The following is a 12712-nucleotide window of genomic DNA, read 5'->3' on the forward strand; positions in this document are numbered from 1 at the left end:
TACCCAGAGGGAACCCACGCAGTCACGGGGAGAACATGCAAACTCCACACAGAAAGATCATGAGCCCGGGATTGAACCCAGGTCCTGAGTTTGTTTGAAAGTTAAAAAAAACCCCACCCAAACCCAGTTTTTCCCACTGGGGAAGAAACTGCACTTTAAGATGTTCAATATTTATTGAAGTGCTAACAAACATTAAGTCCTTTTTTCCGTTTAACTTATTTAGGGTAATTAAGTTATTAATTTTCCAATTACAATTGATAAAAATACTGGTAATGAGAAATGAAAGTTTATTGCATTCCAAAGCAATACTTGTATTATTATACATAATGATTACATAAGTGCTTAACTTGGTCAATAATATTGTTTGTCTGCAATCATTTGTGGGACAATATATCGTCCAGCAAAAATGCATTATCGGCCCAGGCCTAGTGTTGTCTCATTCTCACTGCATAGTAAATATAAACTGCTCTACACTGACTATTTTAAAGTATACCCAGGATTACTCTCTACATTATTGATTTGCAAGATACTGTACACTTTTTCAGTCTCATGTATCCATTTTTCTGCCTCAGCAAAGATCATTTGATTCAATTCAACCTTTCTATTGCCTTTAATGCAGGTATTACTCATGAAAGCATTGTTCAAGAGGCCACTATATTTTGGAACGCAAACAAAGCACTGCGTGGCACCCAGGTAGGACTGTACGTCATCAACAATGTCATTAGAGGTGGGAATCTTTGGGCACCTCACGATTCAATTATGATTCAGGCGCTGCGATTCGATTAATAATCGATTATTGATGCATCTTTAATTTATGTACAACAGTACAGGCTAAACGTTTGGACACACCTTCTCATTCCATGCGTTTTCTTTATTTTCATGACTATTTACATTGTAGATTGTCACTGAAGGCATCAAAACCATGAATAAACACGTGGAGTTCTGTACTTAATAACTATTTTAAAAAAAAAGGTGAAATAACTGAAAACATGTTTTATATTCTAGTTTCATCAAAATAGCCACCCTTTCCTCTGATTACTGTTTTGCACACTCTTGGCATTCTCTCGATGAGCTTCAAGCACACCTGTGAAGTGAAAACCATCTATTTGAGAGAATGCCAAGAGTGTGCAATGCAGTAATCAGCGCAAAGGGGTGGCTATTTTGAAGAAACTTGAATATAAAACATGTTTTCAGTTATTTTACCTTTTTTTTGTTAAATACATAACTCCACATGTTCATTCATAGTTTTGATGCCTTCAGTGACAATCTACAATGTAAATAGTCATGAAAATAAAGAAAACACATTGAATGAGGAGAAGGTGTGTCCAAACTTTTGGCCTGTACTTGTATATTGATGAAGTTTTACATTTATTTTTGTTTCACAAAATAAGCACTTATCACTTGCAACTTTTAAAAACTGCATTTGTAGCAAGAAACAGTTAAATTAGTTCCCATCACATGTGTTAAATTAATGGAAATGTGTGCAAATCTGGAACATAATAAAGCAGCTTGTTGAATCTCTCGGTGAGGTCGCTCGCTGCAGTGAGCCAAATTTTAGAACTATCTGCATTACTTTTTGCGATGCATCTAGAAATCGATTTTCCCCACCTCTAATTGTCATCAGGATTGATGTTTGTGTAACTTTTGTCACTGAGACCTTTCCTTCCAATGTCATCTTCAGCCTCCGAGTCAGAAGAGGTTTGGGCCTCCCAATCTGAAGATAATGTTTGTTTGTAGCCAGTGTTGGAGAAACGGCCAACTTAGTGAAGCCGACAAGAACAAAAAGTATTGCTCAGCCAAAGCAAGACACACGTAAGTTCAGTTTCAGTTTATTTGGAACATGCATACGATACAATGTAATGCATCACATATTTCTAGTTGTTTCATTACATGTCTGAAAAGGAATCGAAAGTAGCTGAGCTTATTTAATCCTATCCCTTTTCATACCATAGCAATGTTATCCCATTTCCTTGTTCTCTGTAACAGAACAGTGACTAAATAAATAATTAATATTAAATACATAATATTTATCTAAAAGGAAAAAAAAAAGTTCAAGATGTTCATCATAATTATTGTTCTGTGTACTTTGTGAACACTTGTAGTTTGAACAGTCTCTTAAACTGTAACATATTGGTGCTTTGTTTGATTTCTTTGGTTAATCCATTCCAAAATTTAATTCACCATACAGATATGCTGAAGTGTTGTACAAGCATACACATGTTTTAAATTATATTTTTCTCTAAGTTTATATTTATCCTCTTTTGTTGAGAAGAATTGTTGTACATTCTTGGGTAGCAGATTATAGTTTTCTTTGCACATAATTTTAGCTGTTTGCAAATGCACCAAATCGTTGAATTTCAATATTTGTGATTCAATGTATAAAAGGTTTGTATGTTCTCCATATCCAACATTACGTATTATTCTAATTTATCTTTTTTGTAACACTGTTAGTGTCAGGTTCAAACACTGATGACATTTATTAAACAAGACAAGAAGCAAGGAATTAAACAGAGACAGAATTCAATTTAGCTCAATTGAGGAGAAACGCGTAGACACTGTACCCTTGGACAGTGTCGTCCCACGCTCTGACGAAAGATTGTACGCCTCCTCTTTTATTTGGACTTTCCCTGATTACATGGCAACAGCTGTTTCTAAGGAAGGGGGGTCGTAAACAGCCTTCGCCTTTGGTTACAAAACAGTTAAAAGAAAAGGTCGTAAAACAGTTGAAAGAAAAGGTGCCTGGAGCTTGCGTCAGGTCCTGCTTCCTCTCCGCTTTGTAGAACTCGGGTCAAGACAATATCTTCCTGTGGATTACAATACATCAAAGAAACAGACACCCTCATGTCGCTCCCCATCCTACACAGTGGAGTTTTACAAGCCTTTTGCTTGGTAGGATCAAAGACAGCTTTTGTCCTCTCGCAGGGCGAGCTGAACTCAATGTAACACAAAGTTGTGTGATAACTTAGATACAATTATTCTGACAGTCAGTGAATGAAGTGTACTTTTGTAGTTATTTCCCCATATTCCTACACAATAACTCAGATATGTAACACTAGTGAGCAGTAAGGAATATGAAGTGATTTTTGGTCCAGGACATGTTTTGCTTTATTCATTATTGACGTGTTTCTTCCTACTTTATGTTGTATATTTTTTACATGAGGTTTCCAGTTCAATTTATTATTACACCCAAAAATTGGTTTTCTTTTACCCTTTCAATGTCTACTCCGTCTATTTGTGTTTGTGTTTGACTTTCCCTTCTACTGTTACCAAATAACATTATTTTAGTTTTACTGAGATTCAAAGATAGTCTGTTTTTGTCAAACCATCTTTTTAATTTGTTCATTTCTTCTGTTATTTGTGTTAGCTTTTGTTCTTCTCTGTTTGACGCATGGACAGGAAGTGACGAGTATCAGCGAATGCTCATCTGGAACCCCATGCTTTTTGTTGCAGGTGGGCCAAAGACAAGCGTGTGGTGCTGGTAAGCTCCGTGGAAAGGAAAAAATGGACAATAGTCAGACCCCTTCCTACCAAAAAGCCTATCCCGGCTCAGTTTGAGGTACACGCCTGACTAAAAACAACAGGTGCCCTAAATACTAAGTGTTTATTTGTTCTCCCCGCAGATTTGCATGCACATAGCAGCCGGCAAGAAGTGCCAGTACGTCGGCAACTGCTCGTTTGCACACAGCGTGGAGGAAAGAGATCTTTGGAGCTTCATGAAGGAAAGCAACAGTGAGTTTTGTCCCCCAACAATTCAATTAGCACCTAAAGCGACACGAAGAAATCACATCACACGCTCCTGCAGTTGCCGACATGGATCAGCTTTACGACCAGTGGCTGCTGTCTCAGAAGCCGGGCTGGGGCGAGGAGGGCGCCAGTAACTCCGTGAAGGAGAACGGCAAGCAGATCCACATGCCTACGGACTATGTGGAAGAACTGGTGAGCTCCTTGGCATCGCCATTAGAGTCAGGTCAGTAAACCAATAAGTAGGATGGTCTCTGTGTGCGCTTCCTGCAGGACGGCAATCACTGCTGGCTGTGCGGTAAGAACTGCAACAGCGAGAAGCAGTGGGAGCAGCACATCACCTCGGAAAAACACAAAGACCGGGTTTTTAACTCTGAGGACGACCAGAACCGCTGGCAGTATCGCTTCCCCACTGGTACTTTTAGAGTCTGTGAAAGGTGAGTTGTAGAAGAATGCCTTCAGGTCTAAACCTGCAAAGTTCTGCATGAAATCATAGTGGTAATGGATGTGCAAGTTATCTGAATCAGTGGTCCTCTAACTTTTTTTTAACCAAGTACCAATTCACAAAAAACTTGGCTCTTCAAGTACAACCATAATGACCAATAGAATAGAATAGAATAGAATATATCTTTATTGTCATTGTACATTGTACAACAAAATTGTAAGCAAAAACAATTTAGTGCAAATTCATAATTAACACATAAGAACATAGATACATAGATAAAAATACATAAAAATACCAAGCACACAGCTCACATGCACAGTCATTCTTGTCTTGTGTTCGCGACACTATTGCTTTCGGGTAAAAAGTGTTTTTAAATCTGTTTGTCCAGCATTTTATTATCCTGTATCTCCTGCCCGAGGGCAGCAGTTCAAAAAGTTTATGTCCTGGGTGAGATGGGTCCCTTATGACGTTTTGGGCCTTTTTGAGGCCCAAAACATCATAAGGGATTTACAGGGAATTATGTACTGTATATGTGTGTGTGTGTGTGTGTATATATATATATATATATATATATATATATATATATATATATATATATATATATATATATACACACACACACATATACAGTACATAATTCCTTGTAAATCCCTTATTATATATATATGTATATATATATATATGTATGTATATGTATGTATATATATATGTGTATATATATATACATGTATGTATGTATATATATATATATATATATATATATATATATATATATATGTATATATATATATATATATATATATATATATATATATATATATATGTATATATATATATATATGTATATATATATATATATATATATGTATATATATATATATATGTATATATATATATATATATATATGTATATATATATATATATATATATATATATATATATATATATATATATATATATATATATATATATATATATATATAGATAGATAGATAGATAGATAGATAGATAGATAGATAGATAGAGTGTATATATATATATACACACACACAGTACAGGCCAAAAGTTTGGACACACCTTCTCATTCACAACACAACTGATGGTCCCAACCCCATTGATAAGCAAGAAATTCCACTAATCAACCCTGATGAGGCACACCTGTGAAGTGAAAACCATTTCAGGGGACTACATCTTGAAGCTCATCCAGAGAATGCCAAGAGTGTGCAAAGCATTAATCAGAGCAAAGGGTGGCTATTTTGAAGAAACTAGAATTATTTATTAGTTATTTCACCTTTTTTTGTTAAGTACATAACTCCACATGTGTTCATTCATAGTTTTGATGCCTTCAGTGACAATCTACAATGTAAATACTCATGAAAATAAAGAAAACTCATTGAATGAGAAGGTGTGTCCAAACTGTTGGCCTGTACTGTATGTATACTGTAACATTACACAGTTTGAACAGTAACACTGTTTGAATATAGGAAAATCAAGCACTGTACTGTTATCAAGTGATTCTTTGGCGTACCACTAGATGGAGCCCGCGTACTACTAGTGGTTTGAGAATTACTGATCTCAATACTATTAGCATTAGCATCTAACATGGAGGACCATTACTTCTAATCAAACTACAACTCGACATGGATTTCTGAGGGCATCTTTACTTGAATATGTGAATGCCGCAACATACATATGTCTACTACTGTTATCAACTACATTATTTCAACACGCAGCGGACATGGCATCAGTAAAGCTGAAGTTTTCACTGGAGTTCAAAGTACTGCTGTGGAAAGAAAGTAACACTTTTAACGTCGACCCAAAATGAACCGGTAGAGTAGTACCTCAACTTACAAGCAACTCTTGTTACTGGCGCTTGTAACTCAAAACACTTAAATGAATTTAAATCAATCAGGTTGGCGCCTGGACGCCAATGTGGTCGCAATGCATATCATTTTTCAAGGGGCATACGGCCAAATAGAGGGGCAACAAGAGCAATGGTCACCATGAAATTCCAACCCTGTTAGAGATACGTGATTTGTCGGGTAGTGACAATATATTTAAATACCCTTATGTGGAGGGAGAGTGCGATCAGCGCGCCTGCAGGAGCAAAGGTCACCGCCTCTGTCGATGGTGTTGAGGGCGGAGCACCGTCGGATAGGGGCGGGGCATGTGCTGACTGCGAGACACAGCTGGCAGGTGATTAGATTTCACAGGTGGTACGTGGTAATCTAATCATCTGTTGTCTTTAACAGTGAGCAGCCGGGAGCAGAGAGAGGGAGAGAGGATACGGACGCGACTGAAAGGTCACGTTCTGCGAACCAAAAAGACTTTGATAAAAACATATGTGCATTAAAACTTTGTTAAAACGGCACGCTTGGCTCCTGTGACATGTCTGTCAGATGTGGAGTCGCTTCCTAGCGGTCCCACTGACAGACACTTCACAGGAGCCAAGCGTGCCGTTTTAACAAAGTTTTAATGCACATATGTTTTTATTAGTGATGGGTCCGGCAACACCGATGCATCGGCGCATGCGTCGAGCTCATAGAGCAAAACCCTGTGTCGGTGCGCGTACCGCTTTTAGAAAGTCACGTGACCGATCATGAGCTGTTTCGGTCACGTGACCGATACGCCAACTGTGTCGCACTGACGCCTCCTCTGTGCCCTGTGAGCGGGTCTTTTCTACAGAGAGAAATAATAACTAAGAAGAGAAATCGTCTAAAATGTAATACGTTGGAAAAACTCGTTTTTTTTAAATGAAAATGTGTAAAAAAATAAACTTAAAATAAATTCCCAGTCCACAATTATCCTCATTCACAACACGTTCTCTTAGATTTCCATGTTATGATACATGTTCACATTATTTATTGACTGTATCTAAAAAAGATAAAAATATATTTTTATTTAAATGAAGATATGAAATAATCCTAAATGAAATACAATGACTTGGTTTATATTATTGTATTATGTATGTAGTATACATAATATGTATATGTATGTAGTATGTATTGTCATAAAATCAGTGTCAGTTGAGTCGGTCCATAGGTTGCCTGTAGGGATTTTTAATGTCCAGCAGATGTCAGTATTCAGTGACACAGTATCGACACAGTTTTGCAATGTGTCGAAACGCCTCATCAACCCATCACTAGTTTTTATCAAAGTCTTTTTGGTTCGCAGAACGTGACCTTTCAGTCGCGTCCGTATCCTCTCTCCCTCTCTTTGCTCCCGGCTGCTCACTGTTAAAGACAACAGATGATTAGATTACCACGTACCACCTGTGAAATCTAATCACCTGCCAGCTGTGTCTCGCCGTCAGCACATGCTCTGCCCTCAACACCATCGACAGAGGCGGTGACCTTTGCTCCTGCAGGCGCGCTGATCGCACTCTCCCTCCACACCTTATTTGTAGAAAAATCAGAAACCATATTTTATAATTTTTTAAATTGCATTTATACCAATCAGTGTTTCCCACACATTCATTTATTTGTGGCGGCCCACCACGAAAGAATTACGTCCGCCACAAATTTAAAAATATATATATATATATATATATATATATATATATATATATATATATATATATATATATATATATATATATATATATATTTGTCCTGTCCAGCTTCTCAGGCAAATCATATAGTTGATGTAGCTGCCCATATAGGCTGTTCAGATTTACTTTACAAAAGAGAAGTGTAGGATACTTCTCTTGTTGCCTTATTTGTATTTGACCACTACTGTTTTCTGTTTATTTGTTACTGACTGTGGCAGGACACCTCTGCCTCTGTTTCACTTTATGTTGCTGGTAAATAATATGGTTGTAGTAGTAGGCTAAAGTTAAATTATTTAGTATGCACTAATTAAAGGGGCAGAGCTTTAAGAGACATTTTAGCTTTTTTATTTTATAAGATATATTTTTTGTAAGAACCACAATTAATAAATATATTTCAGTGAATAACTTATTGTTCAAATCTGTATATAAATATGTACATAAAGTGTTGTAATTATATTGTAAAATGGATGGATGGATAAAACAAAACTGTTATTATTAATTAGTAAGTATACATTTTTTAAGCCTTTTTAGAGAAAATCATATTGTAGTAAATTATGCAAATTACTCGATGTCATGGTGACCACGCCCATAGCCACGCCCCCACCGCCACAGGTATCTTGGCAGTTTATGGGAAACACTGAATCACCTAACTTCTATTAGGTGCGAGGTACTTTTCTGAAGCCGAGTACACCGCCTGACGCTGCATGTCGTATTTTTGGTGGTTAAAACTAATTTTGGCATGCTCGGAAGGCATAAATCAGCGCAGTGATGTCACAGACTGAGAACAAGATAACATTACTGACTATTAACCGTTTGCTGTGGTGTCTGGGCAGGTTTTCCGTAGGGACGTGCTTTGAGGACGACTCGTGCAAGCTGGCCCACGGCGAGCAGGAGCTCAGGGAGTGGATGGAGCGTCGGGAAGTGCTATTGATGAAATTAGCCAAAGCTAGAAAAGACCACCTTATAGCGCCAAACGACAATGACTTTGGAAAATACAGTTTTCTCCTTAAAGACATCAAGTAATGGCATGACACACACTAGAGTCCACACATGAAGACAACCAGTATTCAAAGTTGACCCCCCCCTGACGGGCTGGGTGGGTAGGAGGATGAGGAGGGGTGGGGAAAGATCTCGGAGAAACATCCAGGAAGTAGCCTGGTCACAGCATGATTTTTAAAGTGGCTCCGAGTCGGCCCGGTACCTGAGCGGCGTCTGGTTTCGCCTCGGAGCGTCGCCGAGCTACACAAGCTTTGCTATGCACCGCTCAGTAGAACATCTAAAGACGGGGGGGGGGTGGTGGAGCTAGCGCCCTGACCAGACGCATTCCACTCAGCCCACCTTTCGTATTGTTCATGATTTCCATATTTTGGCCCTTTTTAATTTCTTAATCACGCAGCGAGAAAAAATCATTCTGACGTTTTCTTTTAATCGGTCAACATTCATTACCTAACAGTTCTATCATGTTATCAGTATAACCAGCACCACACCAAATAAAGTAATTGTTTTCGACTACATCTGGAAGTATTTGTCGTTGTTCCATGTTGGGCGAACAACTGAAGACTTAAAGTGGGTGGGTGTTTTTGTCCATGTCCAGGGTGTAGACCAGACCTGGGCAAATTAAAACCCGGGGGCCACATGCGGCCCGTTAAGTTTTTCAATCTGGCCCGCCGGACATTCCCCCAAAATTGTTTTAGATCTTTAAGATGGAAAGTGTAGCTGCCATTATGATGTGCAGTAGGGCTGAACGATTTCAGGAAAAAATCTGATCACGATTTTTCTGATAGAAATTGCGATTTCGATTTTGACTCACGATTTCTTTTCAAATCAAGCTTCAGTAACAGTAACAGATTTAAAACATGACAAAAAATGATATACCATGAAAACATTAAATGCTATGTAATGCAAGGATGAATACTAAAAGGTAAGAATTGCTTCAAACATGTATTTATTAAGAAACATGCATGTACATTCTCCAAAGTTCTTGACCAACAGCAGTTATTAAAACTAAAGAACTAAAACCAGTACAAAAACCTTAATTATGTTAAGATAAATAAAAAAGTTTAAGTTAAATAAAATACAAAACAATTCCAACACAAAAAGCAATGCTTAATATATAATAAGAAAAACAAAATTCAACAACTTCAATAAAGGAAAAAAAGGATCCTGACCTTATGTAAACAGTCTTATACTCAAGTAGGTAGGTCAGTCTTTTATGGCTCAAGAGAGCTAGCCTATCAACATCTATAGCAGCAATTCAAGTACTTTATTCAACCCTGGAAGAAACCTGAACAATATTTTAAAGTGAAATTGAAAAGTAATGGTAATAAAGAAAATACTATTACAAAAACAAAATGACCCAACCTCTGCCCTTCTGAAAAATATGTCAGACATTAAAATAGGTGGGTCATTCATTTACCGCTTAGCAGCACCCAAATATTGCACATCTATTCTGTTAACAATAGAACATAATATTCCTGAAAACTAGCATTTATCTTTTTTTTTTTTACAAAAACTGACACCACAAGTCAGGGTAAAGTGCAGAACAAACACAATCTAAAAAGTACTTTAACAATAATACTTGCTTCCCTGACATCTCTACATCACTCTTCACAGATTTTTGGTCAAGAAAACTAGCATGTCAACCTTTGATGGTTTAAGACATGAGCGCTGACATGTGACAACATTGCCACTAGCACTAAACAATCTTTCTGATGTAAGGAGTTATACTGGCAAACGACGCTGTAATTGTGGTATGTTTGCTACAATGGGCTGAATCGCTCGGGGTTGACTTTTCACCGGACTTTTTGGTCATACATTCGTCGTGTAACTGCCGGTGGTGATTTTTCAAGTGCCGGAATAAATTAGTCGTGTTGCCTTGGGATGTGGCGACTTTGGCCCGACAAGTTTTACAAAGTACCTGTTTCTGATGCACATCTGAAGTTTCGAAACCGAAGTAGTCCCAAATGACAGACGTGCTGCTCTTCTTCTGTATTAAAACTAAATCCTCCTCCACTTCTGACCCGGCGGCAGCAGCCATTTCCTCCAGGACGTTTGTTTCTTCACCAAAGTTGTTAGTGGGCGTGTACGCGGTAGCCTCGTCAATGGCCGCCTCTGATTGGTTAGCGTGACGGCATGCCCTGCTCACAAGTAGTTTACCACTTCTGATTGGTGAGTTTGACAAGGCATGAGAGTAGCACGAGCAGGCTGCATATACACAACAGACATGTCAGCCAGGAGAGCTAAATAACGTTCGTCTAAAACCGAAGCCTTCACGATCTCAAGATTGAGACTTCTGAAATCGCAATTTCGATCTGAAAACGATAAATCGTTCAGCCCTAATGTGCAGTGATGTTTTCTAATGACCGTAAGTCTTCAACTATACAAAGTATTTCAATGTTTGGAATCTGCGCTTTTGCATGATATACTAGTTACTATGGTAATCTAATTAATTACTTTGGCCATCTAATTACCGTAATTTCCGGACTATAAGCCGCACCAGCTAAATTTAGGGGAAAATACAGATTGCTCCATATATAAGCCGCACCCGACTATAAGCCGCAGGGTTTTGATGTGTAATTAGCGTACTATATAGGGGTTCCTGCTACCACGGAGGGGATTGTCGGGACAGAGATGACTGTTTGGGAACGTAAAGCGTCCCATTTATTAACAATGAATCTTTCAATCATTCAATCAAACTTTCACATCTTTGACATGGCGAACAGCATTCGTGCAGAGTACAAATAATACAACGGTGCAAAGTAATACAAAGTGCTCGCCTGTTTTTTTTTTGATTGAGACTTTTATTAGTAGGTTGCACAGTGAAGTACATATTCCGTACAATTGACCACTAAATGGTAACACCCGAATAAGTTTTTCAACTTGTTTAAGTCGGGGTCCACTTAAATTGATTCATGATACAGATATATACTATCATATATACTATCATCATAATACAGTCATCACACAAGATAATCACATTGAATTATTTACATTATTTACAATCAGGAGTGTGGAGGGGGGGTGGGGTGGGGGGGGTGGGGATATGGACATCAAGTAGTGGACATAGAGAGAGAGAGAGAGAGAGAGAGAGATCAGAAGGCATAAGAAAAAGAATCTGCATTTGATTGTTTACATTTGATTATTAGCAATCCGGGAAGGGTGTTAGTTTAGGGTTGTAGCTGCCTGGAGGTGAACTTTTATAGCGGTTTTGAAGGAGGATAGAGATGCCCTTTCTTTTATACCTGTTGGGAGCGCATTCCACATTGATGTGGCATAGAAAGAGAATGAGTTAAGACCTTTGTTAGTTCGGAATCTGGGTTTAACGTGGTTAGTGGAGCACCCCCTGGTGTTGTGGTTATGGCGGTCATTTACGTTAAGGAAGTAGTTTGACATGTACTTCGGTATCAGGGAGGTGTAGCGGATTTTATAGACTAGGCTCAGTGCAAGTTGTTTAACTCTGTCCTCCACCTTGAGCCAGCCCACTTTAGAGAAGTGGGTAGGAGTGAGGTGTGATCTGGGGTGGAGGTCTAGAAGTAACCTGACTAGCTTGTTCTGAGATGTTTGGAGTTTAGATTTGAGGGTTTTGGAGGTGCTAGGGTACCAGGAGGTGCATGCGTAATCGAAAAAGGGTTGAACGAGAGTTCCCGCCAGAATCCTCAAGGTGCTTTTGTTGACCAGAGAGGAAATTCTGTAGAGAAATCTCGTTCGTTGGTTAACCTTTTTGATTACCTTGGTTGCCATTTTATCACAGGAAAGGTTAGCCTCTAGAATGGAACCTAGGTAGGTGACCTCATCTTTCCTGGTGATGACACTGTCACCTACTTTTATGGTGAAGTGATTGACTCTCTTAAGTTTGATGTGGGACCCAAACAGGATGGATTCTGTTTTACCCAAGTGGATGGATAGCTTGTTGTCAGCGAGCCAGGTGCAAGTTCTACAGAGCTCAGCACTGAGGATTTTCTCCACCTGTGACTTG

General features: G+C 38.4%; 1 protein-coding gene across 4 annotated transcripts in view; it reads left to right on the forward strand.

Moving 5' to 3' along the window:
• The window catches only part of zc3h7a (zinc finger CCCH-type containing 7A), a 37561-nt gene extending 28310 nt beyond the window's left edge, over nt 1-9251 (forward strand). For 3 of the 4 annotated variants that reach the window (XM_062049969.1, XM_062049968.1, XM_062049966.1), the window contains exons 17-23: nt 620-693; nt 1682-1812; nt 3451-3556; nt 3621-3729; nt 3803-3936; nt 3988-4178; nt 8571-9251. In XM_062049969.1, the coding sequence (XP_061905953.1) occupies nt 620-693; nt 1682-1812; nt 3451-3556; nt 3621-3729; nt 3803-3936; nt 3988-4178; nt 8571-8760 (935 nt within the window). In that variant the 3' untranslated portion in view covers nt 8761-9251. The remainder of the gene's footprint in view (nt 1-619; nt 694-1681; nt 1813-3450; nt 3557-3620; nt 3730-3802; nt 3937-3987; nt 4179-8570) is intronic. The other variant, XM_062049967.1, reaches the window with a different exon arrangement.
• The last annotated feature ends 3461 nt before the right edge of the window (nt 9252-12712 follow it).

Source organism: Entelurus aequoreus, linkage group LG06 (assembly GCF_033978785.1).
Source record: "Entelurus aequoreus isolate RoL-2023_Sb linkage group LG06, RoL_Eaeq_v1.1, whole genome shotgun sequence".
NCBI lineage: Eukaryota > Metazoa > Chordata > Actinopteri > Syngnathiformes > Syngnathidae > Entelurus > Entelurus aequoreus.